Genomic DNA, 25,870 nt, shown 5'->3' with positions numbered 1-25,870 from the left:
GACTCGGAGGAGGGGCGGGGGCTGACCTGCCTCACCAGGTTGATGGCAGCGGGCGCAGGTTGATGGCAACCATCACCAGGTTGATGGCAGCGGGGCGTTCCTTTTGGTTTGGAAATATGGACTGGGACTCCCAGCAGGCAAGGAAGCGGCATGGACACTGGGTGAAGTAAGGGCAGCGGCAGGCGGCGTGCCCGGTGCCTGGACAGTCTGCCACTGCTGGGCGCGTCCCCAGACACCCAGCCAGGGGCAGTCATGCCACTATTAGGGGTGACTCGTGGCCAGAGGTGTGTGTTCCCCTGAGGAAGACAGCTCCCCAGCGGGTGGAGGGTGAAGAGGAGCTTGTGTCCAGGCAGCTAGCACCCCGCTCTGACTGGCCAGATGTGACACCAGCAGTGGCCATGAGAAGCACCAAGAAAAGCCACTTATGAGACCATCTGAGAAAGAAAAATATTGTCAGTGTAAATCTAACAAACCTGCAGATGATGCGTGTAAGGAAAACAATAAGATGCTAATGAGGGAGACAAAATAACACTTACATAAATGGTGGGGCTGATAAAGGATAAGAACAGAAAAAACTGGAAAGGAGAAACAAGGTCAAGGAGGTGGGGGTGGAGGGAGGCGCGGAATCCATTGACCCGCGTGCAGAAGTCAAGACCCCGAGGCATCAACGCCCAGATCAGGAGGCGCCACACCCAGAAGCTATCAGACTACGAACCATCCACCCGCAGAGACGGGCCCTCCCTGCCGAGAGCAGAGGGGAAAGCCCGACGCTGCCCGCACCTAGGGGCAGCCCTTCCTGCCCTCTGGGTCTCTGCAAGGGTCTTTCGCTGTCCTCTCCCTGGACCCGCTCTTGAACGCCACCACCGTCTCTGCCTCGCCGAGAAACCCGCCGCGAGCCGCCGAAGCAGGAGCGCTGGGAAACCCTTCCCAGAGTGACCCCAAGGACCCCGCACTCCGCGGAGCCCCGCAGGCCAGCTCATGTTCCGACGCAGGGCCCACTGCCAGGACTCGCCGACGCCGGCTCGTGGGAGGGCGGGACAGAGCCGGGACCGGCCCAGGCGGACAGCGTGAGTGGCCCTTGACAGGGCACAAAGGCAGTTCAAGGGCAGGACGGTCTTGTCAGCGCCTGGGTCCTGAGTCACCGCATGTCACATGCAAAAGAAGGATCCAGACACTGATCTTAGAGTCCACACAAAGATCGTAGGTGGGAACGCGGCACCACCCAGCCCTGCAGGCGGCAGGGAGGAGCGCGCAGCCTTCGGGCACTGCTGGTGTCAAACCACGGTTGACACCATCCCGGGAGGGAAAAATGCTTATAGACTTTAAAGACGTCTGCTCTGCAAAAACACAGAGGGCGAAACAGAAATCACGGACGGGGGGAAATCCTTGCAGAACACGCGTCTGATCAGACGGACGCCACAGCAGGGGCCCGAGGGCTGCGCGGCCAGCCCAGACCAGCCCCGTCGCGGTCACCACTCATAACAGCAGCGGGCAGTCAGGGGAGCTGGGGGAGGGCCAGTGGGGGCTCCGCTGTCTGCACAGCCTGCCTGCACATCTGTGACCGCCCCAGAGCACAAGCCTATTGATTTTTTATTTTAATGTTTGGGGTTAAAGATAAAAATACAAAATTTGTGAGGATGCATTTCTGGTTCTGAGTCGGGGATTTTGACTTGTTTTTTGATGGTCCCCCCCACCCACCCACCCTCCCCCCACATCGGGACAGCGATGGAAACGAGTGGGGATGTGAGGGGGACAAAATACTTGTTTGGGCCCCAGCACGTTTCGTCTCCGTCAGCCCAGGCAGGAAGCAGCCGCAGGAACAGCTCCGCCACCATTTGCCTCTCACATTGCAGCGTTTTCCCCGGCTGGGGCGCCAGCGTGACTCAGCAGCATGATGGATGACGGTGAAACCCACTATTTCATTAGATTGAAAAAATCCATAAATGTTAAGCAATGTTAACCCATTTATCACATAAATTATAAATTATCTATGAGCCAGATTCCACAGCATCCGTTATAACTGAGCTAGATAACTCACCAAGTCCCTGCATATTTTTAAAACCGTCCCAGCCGCTGACTGCTAGGCTGACGCCACCGCCCCGGCCCCGCGGCACGCGGGTGACAGATCGGCCCTTCACAGTTTGAATTTTCACCAAATAATTGGAAGAAGCTAAACCATTGCCAAAATCGAATCAGCTTATTTAGGGACTATCTAACCATGGGAGGCTGGCAGGGGCACTCTCCCGGGCCTTGATCTTGAGGAATATTCTGCTCCGCGCAGAGGCAGCTGCAGCAGAGGTCAGAGAGCTTCCGCCCACACACCCTCCCGCGCCGCCGTGCCGGCACACGCCGCCGCCTCAGTGGCGTCCCCCGTGGATGGCGTTGGGTGCTAGAGGGCACCGCTGGGCACTGCCGGGCACCGCAGGACTCCACAGCGAGCATGTCCTGAATCACCAGGCAGCGCCTGGCAGGGCCCCCGGGCTCCGTTCCCGCTGCTGACTTAGGCTGGAGACATCCTTGGTCAATTGGTCTGTAAAGGCAATTACTTCTCTGATTAATTACTTTTCCAGTGAAGAGCTAAATCGAACACACTAGAACATTTGATGAAATCAGACGGGGCTTGGGTTTGAGTGAATTAAAATCTGATTAGCCAGGAGCTGCCACTTTCTTACATGGCCTCTGCCGACTCGTGTGGCCTGACCTGGAATGACGCACTGTCAAGGAGACGTGGCGACGGGGAGTCGGACATTCTGAAACGAGGAAAACCGAAGGCCTGGTCAAGGGCTGAAGTGCCAGGCGGTCAGCCACGAGCGCTTTGGACACGTGTGGGTCTGCTCCTCCTAGGCAGCCTATTCGGCCGCCATTTTGTCACCTAAACAAGGTCAAAGTGGCCCGGCCCGTTAGGAACAGGAGCCCAACCCTTCAGCCCTTCAGATCAAACAAGAGCACAAAGCTGGGTCACACGGGAAGGTCATGCATCACGAGGCATGTCCGGAACGCCGGGGGCTGAGGACCGATGTGTAACACGTACTCACAATTTATACATCACGAGGTATGACCGGGAACGCCCAGGGGGCCCAGGACCGATGTATGACAAGGGACCCCAGAAGCTGATCAGTGGAGCGCCTTGTTGATGAGATCAGAGCCACGGCTGGGGACGAGGGTGCGGCATCAAGCAGACGAGAAGTGCCTGGAGGGCAGACTCACAATCCCTAATCTTCTACACCCTTCCCTTTTCTTTAATCTCCGTCCCCTTAATCTCCTTACAGCCAATTACATGTGTCAATAAAAGGGCCAGGATCTTGCTCTTCGGCAGCATCCTGCATTGTGCAGCCTGCTCCTCGACTCCCGCTTGTCAGTGTGGTGTTGTCTGACACGGCGGACACGTGCGGGGTAAACTGGCAGGACTGACAGAACGAATCCACCACTGCGGGGGCCTCACACACGGATTGCCCGGGGCACCGCTGTCAGCACGCACACGCCTTGGCCAGGAGCGCCTGGCACAGGCCCTGCCGCAGCCCAGCGCGTCTCAGCCTCGTGGGATGGACCCAGAAGCCAGCGGCCGGGGAAGCCGCGCACCCCAGGCGCCGGGCGTCACACACAGCACCGTGGGCCGGCCGGCACTCAAGGGGGGACTCTCGGGGGAACAAAGGCCACAAGTAATTGCCAGGAGATGAAAACGCGGCTCATTAAAATCTGTGGCCTCCAGCCAACCCAGCAGCGAGGGAGCCCTGATGGCCCCACGGCCACATCAGAGGAGGAAGCAGATCTCAGAGCAGCAATTTCCTCTGTCACAAAACTGGAAAAAAACGAGCAAAGTAAAACAATGAGCATGCGGGCAACTAGCAAACACATCTAATTAGCAACATGATGGAGGGTAAGTGTCCGCGCAGCGAGGGGACACAGGTGGTCACTCAGGAAGCCGTAGGCAGGGCGCACAGGTGGCTGCAGCTTGGGGGCCTTGGGGTGTACCAGGCTGTCCGGGGGGCTCAGCCTCTCCTCAGACCCAGGTCTCCCCCCTCCGCCGGTGCCTCTGGACGAGTCCTTCAGGTTCACTCATTCAGCAAATGCGAATCCACCAGTGCCCGCCGCACACTGCCCTGTCCTCACATCTGCCGGACCAGCACCCGTGTGCTGCCCGCCAGGCCCTGCTGGCCCCAGGCTCCACTCCCTGAAGCCGCTCCCAGCTGATCCCCGCCCAGGCTTGGCCTCTGCAGGAGACGCACAGCCTCGTCCTCATGTCTCTATCGTGCAGGGGCTTCCAGTCCTTACCAAGGTGCCCGTGGAGGTCGCAAACCTCCCCCATGGGAGCCGTGGCGGCCTCGGCCCTGGACGGCCAGCAAGGACACAGCTGCCTGGGGTTTGTCCAGAGGCTGCCCGTGCCATCGCCGGCTCCCTGGCCTCCCTCTGGCTCCGGCCAGGGCTCCCCGGCACCCACAGCCTCCACCCCCAGACCAGTGCTGTGCGCTGTGGGGCATCAGCTCGACACTCCTCCAGGCTCCCCGGAGTGCTCCAAGCTAGTCAGCCCAGGGCGGCCTCCGCCACGGTCGGGGCTAGCCCAGATGCGCCACCACGTCCGGGACTGGCACGAAGCTCAGGATGAGCGAGCGTCGCTCTATGGAAGGCAGGCGCGAGGGGGCCTTCTCTGCCCTCCGGGCGGGGCTGCGGCAGGGGGATCCTGGCCTGGGGGCCAGCGCGGCCGCCTCGCGCTTCACCATCCTCGACCTCGGCAAGGCCCAGAGGACACCTGGGGGCTGTGCTCACCCGGCAGGGGTCAGGCTTAGGGAAGAGCCGGGCCTCCTGGGGAGCCGCCCCATGTGGGCTGGAGCAGACCCTGCCTGGCCACCCTCCCAGCGGAGAGAACCAGGGCACAGCCCTTTCCAGAACCGAGCGCGGCAGCAGCGGTGGAGCGGAGAGGGCTCACCAGGGCCCAGGGCCTCCGCGCCGACCGCCCCAGAAGCCCCTGTCCAGGAGGGCCGGTGAGCCCCGGGATGCTGGTCTGGCAGCACCGTGGCGGGGTGGGGGGGCACGTCCACACCCCAGGCGGGGCAGCTGGGCAGGAGCTGCCCGCAGGAGAGACCGCCACACCCACAGCTGGCCCAGCCCCGGGGCCCGCGCACTCCAGGTGGTGCCGTCCCGCCTAACTCCGGGGCAGAGAACCTCGGGGTGGGGGGGACCACAGCGGCGCCTGCTTGCTCCGAGGAAAACGCACGCACAGACGCATCTCTTGCTTGCTGGAGAGAAACCTGGCGACAGCCCTTTTATCCACTTACGCTGAATTTATTGAGCCCGCCTGTTTCCCTTTAAACGCGTCCATCATTTACTCACTGCACAACCGCAAGTGAATTGACATTTTCATTAAAGGAACAAGAACAGATTATGACGCCGGCGACATTCATCTAATAGCGGGATTTCACTGACCTTTCCTGTGTGGAAGTCCATGACATTTTTTTGCCCGTTTGACATCTCAGAAAAGAACAGACACAGAACAGGGGGTTTTAGGCTCCAAGTTGAAAATCCCTCCTGAGACACTGGGGTGTCAGAGACGGGGCTCCAGCGTGCTGGACGTACCCCAAGGCCTGGCGAGGCGGCTCCGGACAGCAGTGACCTCTGTGAGGACCCGGAAACCGGGCGGGGGCCGGAGCTGCGTGGGGCACAGCTCCTGCCCAGCACCCTGGGCGGACCGAGGACCTGGGTGGAGGCGGCGGGTGGGCAGGGCCAGCAGGACGTGGTCGGACGCTGCACGGGGCCCGGAACACTCCACGGCCACAGTGCCGCCGCCCAGCGCCCTCTGCCCCGCCGTCCCACAGCTCGTGGTGAAAGGCCCACGCAGGAGGCCGGAATGCAAAAACCCACCAGGCAGCCCACCTGGGACCAGGCGTGCGGAAGCCTGCCCAGAGGACTCAGACGGTGAAGCTCCCCGCGCCCTGCAAATCTCCTCTCCCAGAAACTCCCCCCGCCCTACAGATCTTTTCTTTTTTTTTTTTTTTTAAATAGAGGCATGTTTTATTTATTTATTTATTTGTTTGTTTGTTTTGTTTATACAAGCACTGGGTACAGTCAGAGACATGGGAGGGTGAGAGGATTCACCAGAGCCAGAGCGGGGAGCAGAGCAGGCAGAAGGACCGAAGGACACTGCTGAGGGGAGCAGCGGGCGGCAGGAGAGGTCTGCGCGCCATGTGGGACCCTCCTCCGGTGGGCGGGGAGCAGCCGGGGATCAAACCGGCGCCTCCGAGGCCGCGGGCAGCTTCGCAACCCAGCGCTCAACCGCTGCGCCCCCGGGGAGGCCCTCTACAGATCTTTTCTTCTCGCGCCCTACAAACTTTTTCCCGCCACACGAACCCCGTCTCCCACCTGAGCTCTCCTCACCCTGTGGAAGCCTGCCTCCCCCGACGACGTGCGCGGCTTCACGGACCCCCACCGTGGGTCCACGAGGTCCGCCCGGGGTGCAATAAGCCTTCCCTTCCTTTGAGAAACTGAGCCTGGCTTCCTGCTCTTGACCGCGCCGCACCTCTCAGTCGGGCTCGCCCGCACACAGCTCCCGCGCTGCGGGGTGGGGGGAGCCCGCTGGGACTGCGCCCCCAGGCTCACGCTCAGTAAAGGAAACAAGCCAAGTCACTGCTCTGGGGGGACGGCGACGGGGCGCGAGGAAGCGTGAGGCGTCGGGGGCCGCGGCTCTGTGCGGCCCGTGCGGCCCGCGCTCCGGGAGTGCTGAGAGCATCTGTGAGAGACGCGAGCGGCACGTGCCTTCTGGCTCAGAAATTCAGTTTCTCGGAAGTTCATCAGAACGTTTGCAGTTGACTGGGCCTGCGTGCGCAAACACCCCCTCACAAGCCTGCGCTGGGATAACGTCCGAGGAAACACAAACTCCCTCCCCCGTCCCGGAAGGCAGCCCCGGAGTGCGGGACGGAGCCAGCCGGCCCGGGCGGCAGGGACAGCTGCCGGGAGCGGTGGACAGGGGCGCATGGGGGCTGCGCCCGGGGAGGAGGGAGCAAACAGACTCGGGGTGCTGGTCCCGAGGTGATGCTGGCAGAGGCCAGGTGCCTCTTCCTCCCAGGGAGAGCGAGTGCCCGGTGGCGGGAGGGGTGGGGGCAGCCGAGGCCTCCAAAGCGGAGCGGGTCTGTCGTGCAGCCGAAGCTCTTGGGCCGTGGGACGCTGACTCCCCAGCGCAGGGGTGAGCATCCCGTGGGAGGGGCGCAGACGGCTGGGCAGGGCGCGGGCCCAGGTTGGGGAGCCAGGCTTCCCCCCTGCTGCACAGCAGCAGCTCCTGCCCAAGCTAGGGGGTGCCAGACGCTGGGGGCCGGGGCGAGGCGGCGGGCATGCAGGCCAGGCAGGGCACAGGCGGCCTCCATGGCCGAGGGGGTGGGGGGTGCTCCTTTCAGACTCCTGGGCGCCCGCTGGTTGGTGAGACCACCCGGCATCGGGCCGTGAAATAATCATGTGCAGATGAGTCTCTGCAAGTCCCCAGGGCTCACCGCTCGCAAAATAAGGGTCTCCATGGCAACAGCCCTAACGCGGAATCTGGACAGTGACGGAGTTACCCCCAGCAACTCTGCCCAGCGGCTTCCGAGCCCTAATCAAGAGAAAGCTGCCTCCCGCGCTTCCCAGAGAAGCCCCTGGGGAGCAGGCAGCCTGGGGAGACAGGCTGCACAACCAGCCTGGAATGCGCGGCGAGTCCACAGCCGTCGCGGGGAGAGACAGGGAAACAACTTCTTGGTGTTTGGAAATCCGTGAGGCCGTTTCTTAAACAGCTCAGGTCGCTCCTGCCTCTGAAAAAGCGTGCGAGCAGGAGCTCCGCTTCTCCCTGAGGCTGCCTCAGAGACGCGCCCGGTCCCTCCAGCACCACCCAAGACCAGCGCGGGCTCCTCGGTGCAGGGACGGTCCTGCGGGGCCAGTGGGCCTGGGACGCCGCCACTGATCCCCGCACCCGGCTCCCCGGCCGGGCTCTCGGCCCCCGCCCTGCGCAGCACGGTCTGCACGGGGGAGAGGGCCCGCGGTCGCTCTGTCTGGGGCCTGGCGAGAGCGAGAGGCCCCCCGGGCAGTCTGGGGCCTGGCTCCCCACCCTGACAGCCCCCTGACCCGCCCGGCCAGCGCATGTGGGGTCCCCAGTGGCTCCCACCGGCTCCCCGCCTGCTGTCCCTGGACGTTTAAATCCACTTTTAGATTAAATGCTCCTGCCAAATGGCGCCGGCCGGGCTGCGTGAACACCTCAGGATCAGAACCGCTTGGGAGGGAGAGACACTCCAGGAAACACATCGCCGTGTCTGCGAGACCACACACGGGGTCTCCTCCGCGGCCCCGGCGCTCCAGTGCCTGGAGAAAGGAGAAAGCAGAGCCCTGGGGAGTGGGGGGAGACCCAGGAACCCCAGAAATGATTGAAAAGAGAAAAGGAGCACAGAAAATTCACTCAGACTCTACTGGGGACAAATGGACACTTTGCTCTCAAATATTTTGTGACTGAGTTTCACCTGGGTGAGTGTATCACGGGCCAGAGCAGAGCCTCTGCCTGTTACATGCAAAATCCTGAAGGGTGCTGGGCACAGAAAAGTAATATTCACCCCAAAGCAGCAGTGAAAACTTAAAATGCAAAAAAGAATTGGTAAAAGATATTAGCATCTCACAATTATGCAAACGAACATACCAGAGGGGGTTGCTTAAGTTCATTTGCATTTTAACTTAGTTTTTATTCATAAAGCAATCGGGTAGGTGTATGTCTTGTGGGTACGAGGCAGAAATTCTTAAACGAGGAAGGGGATGATGAACATTACAGAGGCTCGCCCAGGCCCTCTCAAATTAGCAATGTCCCTGCCGCAGCCTCCCGGGCGGGCGGGCGCGGGGCAGCGCTTCGGGCACTGCTGGGCGGGAACGAGCCTGCGGCGGCTGCCGGCAACACTGATGTCAACGGAGCAAAATCAACGCTCTGGGCACTTGTCAGAAAAGAAGCAGCAGCACCACGAGCAAAGCAAGGACATCCCGAACCTGAGAATTTTAGGGTTATTCCTGCAAACGAAGCCCAAGCCCCACCTTGACGCAGGTGAGCGCCTGGGAGGAGCGCCCTCATTTTCCAGTGAGGCAAAGCCCAGAGCCAGGGAGCCCGGCCCTCGCCCAGGAGGGGCCGGCGGAGGGGGTCCCGGCCTCCCCAGTCAGACCCCGAGGCCCAAGGGCCGCGTGGGCAGCAGCGGGCCGTCCCAGGGCACCGTTGGGTTTAGGCTCCGGCGGGAGGGGGAGCTGCTCCCGTTGTAGGGGCTGCCAGTTGATGAAAATTCTGGACTTTTCTATTAAAAAAGCAACAAAACATGGCTTTGGGAAATGCCACCAAAGGAAACCACAGCCCCGGCCGCGTGCAAGAGGAGCAGGTGGGTTTGGGAGCGGGTTGAAGAGGTTCAGAGTTCAAGCTGAACACAGGGGCTGACGTTCCTGACCCGGGGCGTGGCCATGGCACGGCTGAGACGCCTGCGCCTGTGTTTCTTCCACCGACGGCTCCCTGGAGTCCTCGCCTTCTTTAGAGGTAAAACCAGTGGCGGCCTGGGAAGACGCGGCAGAGGCTCCTGGAAACAGGGAGAATCGCTCCACGGAGTCAGGGACTACATGCAGCGCGGTGGCCTCTAAGCCGTGCTGAGCAAGGTGTCGCCCCGTTGCGTGCACAGGACAGGGAGGCCCCAAGGTGGCCTGCACACACTGCTCGGAGCTGATGCTGGGTGGAGGTGGTGCTGATGGTGGTGGTGGTCAGGATGGTGGTCAGGATGGTCAGGATGGTGGTCAGGATGGTGGTCGGGATGGTGGTCGGGATGGTGGTGGTGAGGATGGTGGGGGTAGAGCTAAAGGCAATGACTAACACTCCACAATTCCCGAGCACTAGACCAGGCACTCAGCATCCATGAGTGCCCATGGGTGTAGTAACAATCTTGAGGACGAGGCTGTCTGCATTTTGGGGTGTGACACCCCATTCTGTTCAAGCAGCAGCAAACCACACCTCCACTGGGTACCGTTGCCATTTCTAACTCGCCTGGACGGGTTCGGCTCACCTGGCCCCGCACTGGTCACGCCGGCCCCGCTTCGCACAGACACCGAGTGTGCCCACGTGTTGGAAAAGCAAGAGGGGGGCAGGGGCCTAAAGCGTGTGCAGCTGAGACTCTGCTAGCACCCCGAGATGCCGGCTTCCGGCTGGTCTTGCCGTCAGTGTTTTTATAAACAGATAAGAGTAGCTGAGGGCGTCAGGGAAATAATAAAACAAAACAAAATAAAAACCCAAATGCCTCTAGTCTTTCTGGCAGATGCTTTCTCCACGGGAAGTTCTGTCTTAGGTGCCAAATATGGGCCCCGGCAGAAAGAGGCCCCCCAAATGCCGGGCCTTGTCGGGAAACGCGTGCCGACCGAGGGCAGCTCTTTCTTCCTTGGAGTCCCGGCTGGCCGGGCGGCTGTGTCGAGGGGGCGACCCGCGCTGGGCTCTCCCCGGCAGGACAGGCACCTCCTTGGCCAGCTCTGGGCCGAGGTGAGGGGCATGACCAGGGCGGGTCCTCGCGGGGCCACCTGGCGGGACTGGAGGGACACAGGCAGGTCACACTCGGACAAGCCCACAAATCCCGGCGTTCCCCTCTGGCCTCACTTCATCTTGCTTTTGCCAATTAAATTCAAGGAAAACTACAGTGAACGATCTCACTCATGTCTTACCTGTAAGTCGAATGCAGGATCCGATTCTTCGCAGAAGCCCTCCCGGCCCGCACCCCGCTCGGGTCTGCGCCGGGCTCGCGGGGTCAGCGGCGGGGCGGGGCGGGTCTGGAGGATGAACGTGTGGATGGACGCGCTTTCTCCTTTCACTTTCCCGTCGTGGTTTTGTGTCATTTTTATGAAAACAATAGACTTTTTTTTTTTATAAAGGGAAAGAGAAGAGGCAGAGGAAGGAAAAAAAGAGGGGGAGTGGGGAGGGGCGGGCGGGGGAGGAGGAGAAACCCAAGGCCGTGGCCGTGGCCGTGGCTGTCCACGGCACAACCCCCAGGGCTTCCCTGCTGCTTTCCGGCGGGGGTGACACCAGCACGTTCAGTGACCTGGCGCCGTGTTCCGGGAAATGCTTTACAAAATGGTACGATCACCCTTTATTTTGAAAAAGTATATCCAGAGGCCTCCCTGGGGGCGCAGGGGTTAAGACCGCAGCCTCTGCAGCGGTTCGATCCCCAGCCAGGGAGCTACCCACACAGTGCAGCAGACCTCTCCTGTCTCCCCGCTGCTCTCCTCAGCAGTGTACTTCAGCCTGTCTGCCTGTTCTGTTCCCCACTCTCTCTCTGGTGAATCCTCTCACCCCCACACCTCTGGCCTGTACCCCAGCTCTTGTATGCACAAATAAATCAATCTTTAAAAAAAAGTATATTCACAAATAAGACCATTTTGAGGAACAAAGTTTATTTTCAAGCCCACGCACAGGCGGGCCGGACGCCATGCAGAGCCGGGGGAAGGGCGCGCGGCACCGAGTGGCTGGACACACACGGCTCACTTTGGCTGCAAGCTCACCGACACCCATGCTAATGTGCACACAATGTTCACACCGGATTTGTACGCGATGACACAGATTTTAGAGAAGCAAACTTGAGGGAACAGCCACAGCAGCGCCTGGCATGAGGGGAGCGGCTGGGCCTTGGCCAGGCGGCGCGTCAAAGCAGTCGCGCTGGGGGGAGGAGAAAGCCGCCTGCGGTTATTCTCTCGCCGCTGTACTGCCAGGGATGCTTGATCGCAAAGCTTTAGACGCAGAGAGAGCCGCACGTGCCTCTCAGGGGTGGGGACGGAGCTGAAACTCGGGGCGCGCAGCGTGGGGGCCGCCGTCAGTCGCGACGCCGAGTCCGCAAGCCACTGCCGCGGTTTTGAACACGACACCTTCCCTCTGGGTTGGAAGACAAGTGAATGCAGACTGTTGTTTTCCAACAAGATCTTTTATTTTCTTCCCTCAGGGACGCCTGTGGGGATCCCTGCAGCCCCGTGCGGCTGTCCAACACCCCGAGCCGTGGCAGCGTGTGTCTCCCTCCGGGGATGGTGCTGGGCAGCTGCGTCCGGACTGCTCCACGCGGACAGGAAAGAGCGGCATGACCCGGCCCGTGAGAGCAGCTGTCCCCACGGAACCGCCGAGCGTGGACTGGAGAGGACCGTCCACTCACCGTGAGTGACCCTCAGTGCTGGCCGAGCAGCCGGGGGCCTGAGAAAAACCAGGGCTCCTTTTTCAGACCAACTACATCAGGGAGTAGGTGTGAAAATGGGGTCCTCAGTTCTCCAGTCACACCCTGGGCCGCAGCGCCGAGGACAAACTGCTGGGGAGAGGAGCCCCGGCCCGACCGAGCAGGCGCTGCAGCCGTGAGCGCGTCTGGGCCCCGGCGGCTGCTCCAGGGAGGCCGGCCTGGGGGAGGCCGAGACCTCTGCCGGCGAGGGGGTGAGGCCCCCAACGAGAAAGGATAACACGGCGTAAACTGTCAGATACTAGTCCTGGCACGACTTTTCCTCTCCAAGACGTAGCAGCAGCACAAGGCGCGCGACACAGTCTTTGAAAATAAAAACAGCGGCGTCCGCAGCTGCCCGGCACCCCGAGGAGCGCAGGACGGGCCACCGCACGCCCCGGGGCCTGGCCAGCGTGGGCTGCAGCTGCTTGAGGCCAGAGCCCAGCGGGAGCCCTGCCCGAGCCCCAGCCTCACCGCTGTGAGGTGCCGGGGGGCCTGGGCAGAGAAGGCTTGGGGAGGCTGTCCACGCGGGGCCGGCAGCCCGGCATGGGGCGCCCGGGGTGGCTGTGCGTCCGCGGAAAGAGGGCGAGCTGTCCCCCTCCCGCTCGGGCGAGCGCCGCGTGTGGCGCCAGCGACTCTGCCCCTCCCCTCCCTCCTGACCAAGCAGGGCCAGGAGGCGTCTCCCGTCAGCGCGCAGCGCAGCAAGGACGTCCCCAGAGACGCGGCTCACGCGGGAGCAGAAGCGGGCGGGCGGGAGCAGCGTGTGGGCACACCTGGGTGCGAAAGAGAAGGTTCCCTCCACAGCCCCCACATTCCTGAGCCAGGTCGGAAGCCCAAGAAAGCGTCCCGGGGATGCGGACGAGCAAGCCGGGTGGGCCCCGTGCCCCGGGGCAGGCGGAGCTGCAGCTCATGCCGAGGGAGCCGCCAGCACGTGGGCGACGGAAACACCCCGGAAAATAAAGACCTCAGAAAAATAACAGCTGCCCGCAGGCACTGAGGCAGCCAAATTAAGGAGAAAACATCCATTTTCTTTGAAGTTAACCAAAACCCACGTTCCCCAGCTGGCGGCTTCACAGACAGCATGCAGGTCCCAGCCCGGCCGCGCCGGGGGCATCTCACCCCCTGGGAGAGAAGGAGCCGCGGGAGGACTCTTCCCGCCACGCCAGAAGGCTGCCCGGCGCCAGCGCAGACACGGCCCGCGCCCCGGGTGCTCATGGGCACGGCCGGCATCGCGCCCGAGGGCGCGGGCCTGGAGAGCGCTGCAGGACGGAGCTGCAGGCCTGCCAGGAGCCGCCGCGCCGCCGCGGGAGAACCAGGCCCGGGTCCGCCGGCCGGGGCACGGCACGCGCCTCCCCTGCGCGCGGGGCACCCGCGGGCCGCCGCGGCCGGTGGCTGTCCCTGCTGGGGTGGCCGCGCCCGGCGTGGGCAGCAGCCACGGCGCCTCACGGCCTGTCCCGCCGGGGCCTGTTTCCGGGGTGCGCTGTGAGCTGTTCCGTGTTCTTCTCTTGAACACCCCATTTCTGCCGCGGCGGCCGCGGGCGGAGACCCTGACCCGGCCCGGCCCGGCCCGGCCGAGCCCGGCGCACCCCGGGGGCCCCCGCGAGGCGCGGGTCGGGACGAGCCTCGCGCTGCCTGGAACAAGGCGCAGAACACCCCGCGGGGCGCCCCGCCCGCAGCCCCCCAGCGCGGCCCCGAGGCGCGGGGAGACGCGGGCCCAGCGGCCGGGGGTGCAGGGGGGGGGCGCCCTGAGCCCACAGGGGCTCGGGCGCAGCCCCGGATCCGCCGACGCCTCCTGCTTCTCCCCCACACGGAGCAGCCCCCGAAGTCCGTGTCTGATGGGGTAGCGGACCCCGAAGCCCGCCCTGCCGCGGGGACACGGCGCCCCCCGGCCCTCCGCGGCCCGCCCAGGGGTCCGGGGCCGCCGGGGCGCCCCCTCCGCTCGGGGCGCAGCCAGAGACCGGCTGGGGCGCCGGCGCCCCTCGCCACAGACCCGCGCCCCCCAGCACGGAGCCCCCACCGCGCTCCCCGGCCGCAGCCCCGGTGCCAGCCTCGGGCACCGGCTTCGGGGTGAGAGGCGGCGGGCGGGGGCGGGGGTGCCTGGGGGCGAGCTGGGCTCGGCGGGGGCGGGGCTCAGGGGAGGGGCGGGGCTCGGCTGGAGGGGCGGGGCTAGGCGGGGGCGGGGCTCAGGGAGGGGCGGGGCTCGGCGGGGGCGGGGCTCAGGGAGGGGCGAGGCTCGGCGGGGGCGGGGCTCGGCAGGGCGGGGCTATGCGGGGGCGGGGCTTGGTGGGGCGGGGCTCGGCAGGGGCGGGGCTCAGGGAGGGGCGAGGCTCGGCGGGGGCGGGGCTCGGCGGGGCGGGGCTCGGCGGGGGCGGGGCGGGGCTCGGCGGGGGCGGGGCTTGGTGGGGCGGGGCTCGGCGGGGGCGGGGCTCGGCGGCCGCCCCTCCCGCCTGCCCCCCCCTTCCGTCCGCCTCACACGTGGGTGCAGTTGGTGGACGTCGGCGTGTCCACGCGGCTCCGGTTCTCCCTCGGGTCCCGCAGGGCCGCCTCCCCGCGCGGGCGGCAGCGGAACACCTGCCGGTAGGCCTTGCGGAAGTTCTCGGAGAGGAAGGCGTAGATGATGGGGTTCACCGAGGAGTTGCTGTAGGCCAGGCAGTGCGCGGCCACGCGGAAGAGGAAGGACGCGGGGGTCAGCGGGAAGGCGCCGAACTCGACCCAGAGGTGGATGACGTGGTGCGGCAGCCACGAGACCCCGAAGACCACCACCACCACCAGCACGGTCTGCGCGGTCTGGGGGAGGGGGGGCGTTAGTGCCGGGAGGGGCCCGCGCTGCCCACTGTGCCCCCGTGCCCGCCGCTGCCCGCGCTGCCCGCCGCTGCCCACCGCTGCCCGCCCTGCCCTCCGCCGCCCGCCACTGCCTGCCGTGCCCACCACTGCCCACCATGCCCGCCGCCACCCACCACTGCCCGCCGTGCCCACCACTGCCCGCCGTGCCCTCCGCCGCCCGCCACTGCCTGCCGTGCCCACCACTGCCCACCATGCCCGCCGCCACCCACCACTGCCCGCCGTGCCCACCACTGCCCGCCGTGCCCTCCACCGCCCGCCACTGCCTGCCGTGCCCACCACTGCCCACCATGCCCGCCGCCACCCACCACTGCCCGCTGTGCCCACCACTGCCCACCGTGCCCTCCGCCACCCACCGCTGCCCACTGTCGCCCGCCGCCGCCCACCGTGCCCGCCACTACCCACCACCGCCCGCCACTGCCCCTGCCGCTGTGCGGCAGCTCTGCGCCCAGGAAGTCCACAGCAGCCCCGGAGCCTCGGTCAGGGAGGAGGGACCCCAGCCGGGCCTGGTCTGTGGAGACACAAGACACAGCCCGGGTGGACGCCCGGTGCCCACAGCCCAGCAGGCCCACAGGCTAGAGCCGCGGGCACAGGACATGGAGCCAGCAGGCATGTGCCCACCAGGGCGGCCTGCGCAGCCCTTCACCCATCAGGCGGCTCCCTCCTCGGACACTGTCTCAGAGGCGTCCAGCCGCATCGCCCGGCAAACAGGGCAGAGTGTGGTCTGTTCTGAGCATCAGACCCTCTCTCCAGCTCCGGTGTCACCTTCTGCAATGGTCTGTCGGAGCGGACACCCGCGGGCACTACACAAGCTAGTCATTAACCCGAGGCTGCTCCTGGGGTGAACAGGACGGCTGTTGGTGTCCTGCCCAGTGGGGTGAGTCAGCCCAGCTCTCCGGCTCACAGCAGGTCGGCCTTGGAGCCGAGGCCTTGGAGCTGGACACCAGCCAGCCCCGCGAAGGCCGGTATTGGCCCTGCGGCCTCCCCTGCAGCAACATCGCATCAGGCAATTGCCTCTGCCAGCGCAGCTGGAACAGCCGACTTTCCCTCCCTCTCCGTTGCAACAGGTGCTGCACCCCAAGCCAGGGCACAGGAAGGGGGTGCAGGAAGCAGCCCCCACTGGCCACTCTAAGTCAGGGTGCCGGGAAATTGATGCCCGCACAAGTCCCCCTGGGTCCTGCCCTCGGGCCCGCCGTGCCCACGCACTGCCGCACTGATCTCGGGATGCCCAGGCCCCAGCCCCGGCCCAGGCTCATCTGGCGCCGCAGCAGGGTCTCACGCACAGCCCGCCTCTGCAGACAGCCGGAGAGCCGCGGGGAGGGACCTGAAAGCCAGGGCAAAGCAGAGCTCTCACCCACCTCAGGCTGCACACACAGGCCCAGCAGCATGGACGGCCTCCAGGGCGGAGGAGTCCCCCCAGAGCGCCCCCTCCCCTTGGGTGTCAGGGCGCCTGGCCAGCAGGCCCTCTGCACGGTGTCCCGCGCCCCCTGCTACAGCCTCGCTTGGACATGGGGGCCCCACGTGTCCACCGTGAGCAGCGGGCCTCAGTCCTGCCTCCGGACAGTGCAAAAGGCCTGCGTCCTCCCCAGCCCAGCCCCTCGTCCTCCTTGGCCGGGAAGAATCTGAAAAATACTAATCTTTTTTCCTACGAGATGCTCGTTTTCAACAGCCATCTGCTTTTTCCCTCACAGTGTGTCTAATGGAACTCGGAGGGAGGAAAACAGGACCTAAAAGACGAAAACGGGGAGAAGCACCCCCGACTGCGTGGCGGGCAGGCAGAGAGCTGCTGGCCCCTCACCAGAGGGGAGAGAAGCGAGTGCAAAGAGCCCGGGCTGCTGCGGGCAGAGGCCTCTCCTGCGCTTCCTCTTGGAAGCAGCCCGGGCACCGAGGCCTCTCGGACCTGGCGTGCCCCGGACAGGGTGAGCCCAGACACCAGGATCACACATGAATACACGCTCACCCTTGTGCTTTCAACCACCTGCCCCAGCTGCCTCCCCAGGGCCTGCGAGCGCTGTGTTTTCAGCCACGGTGTTGTTTACAGACAATAATAATTAAAAATAATAAAGTAAAAAAATAACAAAGCCAGGAAGATCTGTACTTGATTTAAGTAGAAATTTTAAAATCTATGACTATTTGAGCTGTAATTTCTGCGATTATTCTCGCCATTGATCATAATAAATATTTAGAAAGAAAAACAAGATATTTTAAGACATTGTGGTGCATATTCATGGGTTAAAATGTCTGCTTATAATCTCCCCCCTAATCAGATTGTCTAGTAATCTCATTCTGCTTTCCTCCTACTTTCTAAAGCCAGAGATTATAAATTATCTGAGTAAGATTAAATTAATCCTGATTTATAGAATAGCTTGCCCTCAAAACGCGAAACGCCAGAGACGGGAGCACGCTGGGCGGGCTGCTGCCAGCCGGGCCGACAGGCAGGATCACACAGACAGTGACGGTGGGCCGGCTCCGGACTCCCCGGCGGAATCCCCCGCAGGGCCGAGGTCATCCCAGGCCAGAGAGGCCGGGCTGGAGGGAGAGGCCTGCGCTCCCCTGAGGACAAGGCAGTAGCCTCGGGGGAATTGCGCAGCGTCCCCAGCCCGCGCCCACTCCCCCGCCCAACAGACAGGCCGCCCCGACGCCACGCACACCTGCCGCCCCCGAGCCTCCCCAGAGCTGACGCCCGCGTCCCCCACGCCGGGCACTGGCAAACGTCTGCCCGGGAGCCCGAACCCCAGAGGCACGGGGCGGGCAGCGGGTCAACGCGGCGGACATACACTGGACGCCCCCGGCACAGGCGCACCTGCACTTACCTTTTTCTTCGAGGCTTCTGACTTCTTGGACATGTTCTTCAGCTTCTTGTGCAAATGGTTAAGGACCTGAAGGACACAGAGGAATGACGATGAATGAAAGTGCAGCCTCGTAGCCCACGACTCCTCGTTCCCTCTGCACTGGTGACGCTGGGCGTTGTCAAGGATGAGAAGCAAACCCGCGGGATGGACACGCACCTCCAGGAGCAGAGACGAGACACGGGGGCAGCCCCACGGGCAGCCGGCACCGGGGCCTGGGGGGTCATGGCCAGAGGGCCTGTCTGCAGGCAGCCCTGGTCTCTCCAGGATGGGCCGCACCCCCCGCCCCTGCGTCCTCACTCTGTGCGTCCACCCGTCTCCCCGGAGCCGCTCCCTAACACCACGAGGCCCCGTGTCAATCATGGTGCCCCGGGACTACCCACGTGGCAGGGAGGCCCAGGCCACGTGAGGCCAGTCAGGGAGGCCCCCTCAGCCCACACTCCCGCCCTGCTCTGCGGCACCCCCAGCCTCCTTCCTGCGAGCCCCCACCAGCAGGCCACCTGGGGTCCCCACCCCCCCACACACACTGCGCCTTTTGACCACTGCCATGGGGAGTGGGCATCGGTCAGCAAGAGACAGTGGGCGCTGGGGAGGGCTCCTTGAGAAAGCCGGCCTGTTCCCTGGGCAGCCGAGTGGCCGAGCTACAAACCCTGGGGGGAAACGCTGGCGCGACGGGTCCCCAGGACTTGTGGCAGGAGCTTGGCCTGACCTCCCGGCCCAGCCCCGCCGACGGCAGCTCTCAGTGCGCTCTGGAGTGGGCGCTCAGGGAGAATCGTCCTCTGCGTGACTCAGGGCTTTTCCCCTGCGATGCAGTGAGGTCTCAGAGCTAGAAGCCACGGCCCAGCCTCTCGGCCCTCTGCGCAGCCAGGAGCCCTAATCCAATTGGACTTGTGGAGAGAGCCTGCTGCGCCCGGGAGCGGCTCCCCAAGGAGAAGCCACAGGGTCATTCGCAGCCTGCCCAGCCCACAAAGAGTGAGCAGCCCCCGCGGGGGCGAACAGCTGATGCCCGTGCTGCACTCACAGGGTCCCCGAGGAATCCCCGACAGGGAGAGCGTGCGGGGCCAGCCCCGGACAGGAACCCTTCAGCAGGGCAGCAGGCGAGGGGGGCCTGCAGCCACCTCCCCATCGGTTCCCAGAGGCACCAGCCTCAAAGAGCACCCCCAACCTTGGAGGACCCCAAGCATTGGAGACCCACAGTCCCGGCAGCAGAAGGCAGTTCCGGAACGCACTTCCCCCGGGTGGCAGAAGAAGGAAAGGTGTGTCATTTCAGGTGCTTTTGGTCCTTTGTGATCCCCACGAGGACGCCCCGGCGGGGCTCGGCCGCCCTGGGCCTGGCCAGTGACAGCCGGGACGGGCCAGCAGAGGGGCCCAGGCGAGCGGTCACCGCCCCCACCCGGGCGTGGCAATGAACCTGCAAACACCGCCTTGAATCGTACAATCTGCCAGACACGCTTGGCAGCAGACCTCTTCCGTACAAAAATCTCCCTGTGATCACGTGTGTTGCGCTTTAACAACCAGCTTTAGACGCCACCCCTGCACTGCTCGCCTGAACCCCAAATGACAGAAGCGCAGCCCAGCCGTTCCTGAAGGCTGATTTCGTGTTTCCATCCCAAAGACCGCAGTCATTGCCCTGAAGGTTTTAGGAAGTAAAAGCTGCTTCCCGACCCGGGGATTCTAAATGAAAAGCCAAATAACGGAAGAATGTGTCCGGCCCCAAGTCTCCCACCCCTGGGGCTGACCCACCGCCCCTCCCTCGAGCGGGGAGTCCCGAGTTCCCCCCTCCAGCCTGATGTGGGCCAGCCGACGCCTCCAGCAGGCAGCGGGAGGGCACCCGTCTTGGCCAGAGGGCAGCCTGAGGGGCCAGCCCCGGCCGCCGCGTTTGCCAAAGACAAAATGAACAAACCAGCCATTTCCCGAAGAGCTGGGAGGGCGTTCGTGCGGCTCCCTGGGGCGTGCGGGCTCTAGGGCCAGCCCCCTGCCCAGCCCAGCCTGTCAGACAATGGCCAGACACGCGGCACTCAGAGCAGCTCCAGGGGACGGAGGGTCAGCAGGAGCCAGCGGTTTATAGTGCACATCTGTGCTGGGAAAATGCTTTATGAATACAAGAAACTCTGTCCCCCCAGCCCCCCTAGTCCACCCCCCCCCCAAGCTGATACAGGTTCTGGCAGGTTCTAGAGCCACAGGCTGGCCAGGGAGAAGGCAAGAGAGAAGGGCTGGAGAGGGGGCAGTGCCCACTGCAGGGTGAGGCTCCAGAGATGCTTCCCAGACAGGGCTGGCCCGGGGTGCCCACAGACGGAGCCCCACACAAATCCCTGCCGCGAGGTACTAAGCATCACTCCTTGTGCGCGAACGTAAGCAAGGTCTGTCAAAAGATTTCAGACTTCGGATCAGTACAAAACTCCAGAGCCACTGGTGGCGGGGCCCGGAGCCAGCCCAGGAGGCCAGCTGCAGAGTGAAGGGTCTGGACCGGCCGCCCAATCACTGACAGGACCTGCACAGCCTTCCAGAAGTGGACGGGGTCTCACAGTCACAGCACCCCCCCCCGCCCCCGCCTCTGGAGGCTGTGGAGAAAGTGAAGTGTCTCCCACTGGGGTGTGAGCCATGCTGCGCCGGGCCCCCAGACCTGCATGCCAGGGACCTGCACCTGCCCCAGGTCATCCCCACGTCCCAACTGAGGGGGGGTGACCAACCTGTTACCCTGCAAAAAGCCAGTGGGGGGCCAGAGCAGGCGCTGTCAGCCCCCCATCACCAGCAAGCCAGGCAGTCCAGGTCAGGAGCAGGGCAGGGCCTCTCCTGGGACGTGGGGGTGTGCTCCGGAGCCAGGACAACCGCAGGGCTCAGGACGGGGGAGGGGTGTGCAGGGAGGGACCAGAAAACCCTTCTTCCTGGCATCAGGGAAGTGCCCCACAAGCTTCCCCAGGCACCCCCAGCTCCAAGTAGCTTTCAGGTGGCTGTGAAGCAGGGGTCCCTGCCGGGCCGAAGTGGGGACTGGAGGGGGGTCTCAGCGCAGGCCCGGGAGTGCCGCGCCCGCCCCGCCGCCCGCTCGGCCGCACCTTGGCGTAGCAGAAGCAGATGAGCAGGAGCGGCAGCAGGTAGCCGAAGACGAAGGTGCACACCACGTAGGCCTTCTTGTGGCGCTGGCTGGCCCACTGCCCCCAGCAGTAGGTCTGGTTGCTGCCCGGCGGGCGGTAGAGGTGCTGGTGGTAGGCCACCGGCGAGGCCATGGCGACGGACAGCGCCCAGATGAGCCCCAGGCCCAGCAGCGCGTTGCGGGACACGCGCAGGGCGGAGGCGCGCCGGGCGTGCACGATGGCCACGTAGCGGTCCACGGACATGGCGGCCAGGGTGAAGACGCTGACCAGCATGGACACGGTGAAGAAGTAGTGGGTGAACTTGCAGAGGAAGGCACCCAGCACCCAGCTGGGCAGCACGTACACCGTGGCCTGGAAGGGCACGCAGAAGAGCAGGTAGGCCAGGTCGGCGACGCTCAGGTTCAGGATGAACAGGTTGGTGGTGCCGCGGGGCTTGCCCGGCCGGCTGCGCGCCAGCACGGCGATCACCAGGCTGTTGCCCAGCACGCCGAGCGCGAAGATCAGGCCGAACACCGCGAGCGTGACCCAGTTCTCCACGTCCAGGCCGGCGGGCAGCGGCGGCTCGGGCCGGGGGGCCTCGCGGCCGCTCGCGTTCCCCGCGCTGAGGTTCCCCGCGCTGAGGTTCCCCGCGGGCTCCATGCCGGCCGGGGCGGGCGCGGGGTCGGGCCGGGCGCCGGGGCGCAGCTTCCCGACGGGGCGCGGGGCGGGCGGCGAGGGCGGCGGAGCCGAGCGGACCTGCCGAGCCCCTGCGTCGCCGGGAGCAGCCGTGCCGGGCGCCGCCCGCGCCTGGGAGCGGGTCCCCTCCGCGCCCTCCCGGCTGGGGCTGCGCGTCCCCGCGCCCGGCAGCGCCCCGCACCTGTCGCCCCGCGGCTCCCGCGCCGCGCGCCCCGGCCCGGCCTCCTGGAGGGCGCGCCCGCCCGCTGCCCGCCCGCTGCCCGCCCGCTGCCCGCCGCCCGCCCGCTGCCCGCGCGTCCCCGCCCGCGGCGCCTGCGTGTCCTCCCGCCGCGGCGCCGGCCCGGAGCGCGCTTCCCGGCGCGGGCGCGGCGCGGGCGGGGGGCTTCGGCCGGGGCGCGCCAGGACGCGGGCGGCTCGGCCCGCGCGCGGCCCCGGGGACCGCCCCGCACCCGGGAAGTCGCGCCGGCGCCCGCGGAAGCCCGAGGGGTCGCCGCCGCCTCCCGGCCGGACCCCCGGCGGCCGCGCTCCTCGGAAGGTGCCCCCGGGCAGCGCCCGGCACAGCGCGCGCCGGCCACGCCGAGGGCCCGGGCGCGCGGGGAGGCGAGGGGCCGCCGACCTCCGCAGCCGCCAGCCCAGACCCTCCGGGCCCCCCGCACCCCCCGGGGAGCGGCAGGAGCGCTCTGCCCGCTCGCCCCTGTGTGGGGCTGAGAAACTGGCTTTCGCGGGGAGCGCTGCAGCTTCGCTCCGGCCACCCCGGGCCCTGGCCCGAACCGCCCCTGGCCGCAGTGCCTGGGGGCTGGAGGGGGAGCTCTTCCGCGCCTCCTTTGCTGCTGGCTCCGGGAGCCCCGCTTCCTGGAGGCTCATCTGTGGCCTCAAGTTGCATTTTCGTCCACCCAGCAAGACCTTTCAGTACAGAGGCCGGGACACTGGTGGGAAATCACGTCTGAAAAGGGACCTTCTAGGGGCATTTTAATGGCACGTGACACATGCATCGGGAGAGGGAATTTCAAAAATGCCCCTGGAGAAGGTGCGGGGAGTTCCTGGGAACAGGGGGAAACCAGCCCGAGGAAGCAGAGCAGCCAGGCCTCAGCCATCCCGGCCACCCTCCTCGGGCTCCCTGGGGTCACGCTCCGCTCCGCCCCCAGGACTTCACTGCCCAGCCCTAGGCACCAGGGCCCCGGCCGAGGGGGTGGGGACCCGCAGCTGCTCAGCCGCCTGGGCGCTCACTGCGGGCCCGCGGGGAAGGGCGGCCACGGGACACTCTGCACACGCTGCCCGGGACCCGCCTCCCTGAGGCCAGAGTCCTTCCTGCTGCCTGCAGCCACCCTGGCTCCGGCGCCCGGCTCCGCACAGGCCCAGCCAGGGGCCCGGGCTCCTCCCCAGCGCCCACCTCCCCGGGGATGCCGTCCAGCCAGCCACTGCCCCGGCTCGCGGTGCTTCTCTGCAACCACCGGCCTTCGGGTGTCCCTCTCCCGCCACAGCACGCAGGACACGGTGCTGGGCTCAGGCCCGTGAGGAGGCTGCCCCCGCCCTGTCCCCGCTTTGTTTTCTCTTCCTTCTTTAACTTGAGGTGGAGCTGACCTGCGAGAGGTCGCGGGCGCAGGGCGCGGGGTGGGCGGTCTGTCCCAGCAGTGACCGTCACTGTGAGCGCGGCCCCAGCCAACGCCGCCGGCCAAAGGCCCCCAGCACAGCCGGTCGGCGCGGCCTGGACTTCGGGGCGTCCCCACTGGGCCTTCTCGCCCTCCAGCCCCGTCCGCCTGACCCCGCCCAGGCCCTGGCCATGCCGAGCCGCCTCCCCCGCTGCCGGTTAGCTGCGGGAGCCGAGCCCGAGCAGCTGTCCACTCTGACGCACCTCCCTCGGCGGGACCCAGGCCCCGGCGCGGCCACAGGCGACGAGCTTTGCTCCTCGCGGCCAGATGCATGAGTGACCTGTGCAGTGTGGTCAGCCCCGGCGTCCGGCTGCCCCTGTCGGGGAGTCCTCCTTCCGCTGTGGTCACAGAGAGCTCTGTTCCCCCTCACGCCGCGTCACCCCGGTGCCCGCTCCAGAACTCCAGGCCCTCCAGAGAAACACTCGGGTCCTCTCCAGGCTGTCCTGCTCCCTGCATGGGGGCGCCACTTGCTCGCAGCTTCAGGAGTGCCCTGGGGGTGCTCAGGCCACCCCCACACGCCTGCAGCAAACGTGGGGAAGGGGTGCGGCCCCCAGGATGGGGTGTGTTCACTCCACCTCACATCCCACAACGCAGCGCCGGCATCTAGGCAGAGCAGCGAGGCAAGAAAGGGAATGCGGTGGATGCGGATCGGAAAAGGGGGGGCCCTCGCTGTCTGCAGACCACAGAGGAGGCCCCAAGCCCCGCGCGGCGGTGGGACAATAACCAGGACATCAGGCAGCGGCTACACAATCAATACACAAAGATCTATTGCAAATAACAAGTAGAAGGAAGAGAAATTAAGAGAACAATGAGAACAACCTCATTTCAAACCACATTAAAAATAAAGTAAACACCTGGTGATAAACTGAAAAAGGAAGTGAAGGCACAAAAGCAGCTGAAGCAGCAGAGGACCCGGGGACTGGGAGACGCCCCGGCTCCCGCGCGCGAAGGCGCCATGAGCCGAGCCGGGCGGGGTGGCGCCGCAGCCAGTCGAAGTTTCAAGGATGTGTTCACAAGAGCAGGAAAATGTTACAATTTGTACAGAACCACAAAAGACCACGAATAGCCAAAGTAACATGCGGGGGGGGGGCCATGGGGGTGCTATGCCCCCCCGACATCAAACCAGACAACAGCATGTGGCCAGCCAGCGCGCTGCTGGAAAGGGTGCGATCTGGACCCCTTCCCCGCCCCACGCGGTCCCGAGAGCCACCATAAGGGGGGGGTCCTTAGCCCGCAGCAGCTGGGCCCGCACCCAGACCCAAAGTCACCGCCCAGCCCGAGGCCTGGAAGTGTCTCCCGCGGCCCCACCACGTGGCTGCTGACACAAGCGCAGCTGTGCGTGGGCAGTCGCCTGAGGCTGCCCGACAGCGCCTCCTGCTTGCAGACGGACTCACGTGTCTCCCACGGTAACGGCGGCCCCGCAGCGGCAGGCACGGGCCTCGGGCGCTCCAGAAGAGCAGAGCGGTTGCCCTTCCCTCCTCGCTCACCTGCCCCGCTCTCCCAGCACACGCGCACACTCTCCACCCACACGCACGCCTGCCCACCCTTGCACACCAGGGGGACAAGCCTGCAGGCCCCAGGCCCAGGGCCGAGCCTCACGCACCCTGTGGCTGAGCCTGTCCTGGCCACCGGCCAGCGCGGGGTAGGAGGCGGGTGGGAGGCCGTGCAATGCTCCCACTGGGCACCCTGGGTCAGGCCCTGAGTGTGTGGCCACCACACACTTCACGCACTAAAGGCCGATGACCACACAGAGTGCAAGGACAGGCGGGAGACGCAGAGCAGAGCAAGAGGCCTGCGGGCCTGAACTGGGCCTGGACTCAGTCCCCGACTCTGGCTCTCGGGCCTCGCTCGCACAAGCTGGGCCGGCGGGTGTTCCGCTACGGGAAGCCTGTGGCTGAGACACCGCGTGGAGGCCGCCTGGGCCACGGCCCAGGGTGGATGCCTCTCCGGGACGTCCTGGCGGGACGTGTGTGAGCAGACACACAGCAGGAGCTGAGCCGGGGCACCTGTTTTCCAAGACAGGGCCCGACAGGCAGAGCCCGCGGCAAGCACAAAAGTCACAAATTGCCCAAGACCCACCCAGAGTGGCGAGTCCACAGGCTCTCCTGGACCAGCCCGCGGACGGCTGCCAGCTGTCACCTGGCAGGGCGGGCACCGGGGAAGGGGCACAGAGGCCGCCAGGGCCTCGGACTTTGCCTGAGGGAACTGCAGAACTTGAACTGCACCAAGATAATCCCTGAACCTTGAGTCTTTATCAGATAGTCACAGGGTAATCTTTAAACCTTAGAGTAAGCCCTTAAATCAGATATTTCCTGTTTATTGTTCCCAGCTGGCCACTCAAAATAAATTCTGGTAAGTATTAACCAGAAGGCATCCGCCCGCCTAGGAAAACCTGGGATAAGTCTGCTGAGAACTGCCCCTCAGTCCTGGGGAACAGAAGCAACCCCCTTTCTGCCACTCCCCCCACCCTGCCTCCAGGAGCCCAGCGCTCCCAGCCCGGCCCAGAGACCGTCTCCTTCCTCCACAGAAGCAGGGGCCCAGGGGTGTGTCTCCAGACACCCAGGCAG

At 65.2% G+C, this 25,870-nt stretch overlaps 1 protein-coding gene across 1 annotated transcript; it reads right to left on the bottom strand.

The window, feature by feature from the left end:
• Positions 1-14,666: 14,666 nt before the first annotated feature.
• GALR1 (galanin receptor 1) lies at positions 14,667-21,618 on the bottom strand (the record flags this gene model as incomplete). Its single annotated transcript, XM_084252269.1, has 3 exons — positions 14,667-14,984; positions 17,852-17,917; positions 20,941-21,618. The coding sequence occupies 3 exons, from the start codon at positions 21,616-21,618 to the stop codon at positions 14,667-14,669; spliced, it is 1,062 nt and encodes a 353-aa protein (XP_084108395.1).
• Positions 21,619-25,870: the final 4,252 nt, after the last annotated feature.

This window comes from Talpa europaea (assembly GCF_964194135.1).
Source record: "Talpa europaea genome assembly, chromosome: 13".
NCBI classification, from domain to species: domain Eukaryota; kingdom Metazoa; phylum Chordata; class Mammalia; order Eulipotyphla; family Talpidae; genus Talpa; species Talpa europaea.
The sequence above is the reverse complement of the archived record's forward strand: the minus strand, read 5'-3'. Positions and strand labels throughout refer to the sequence as shown.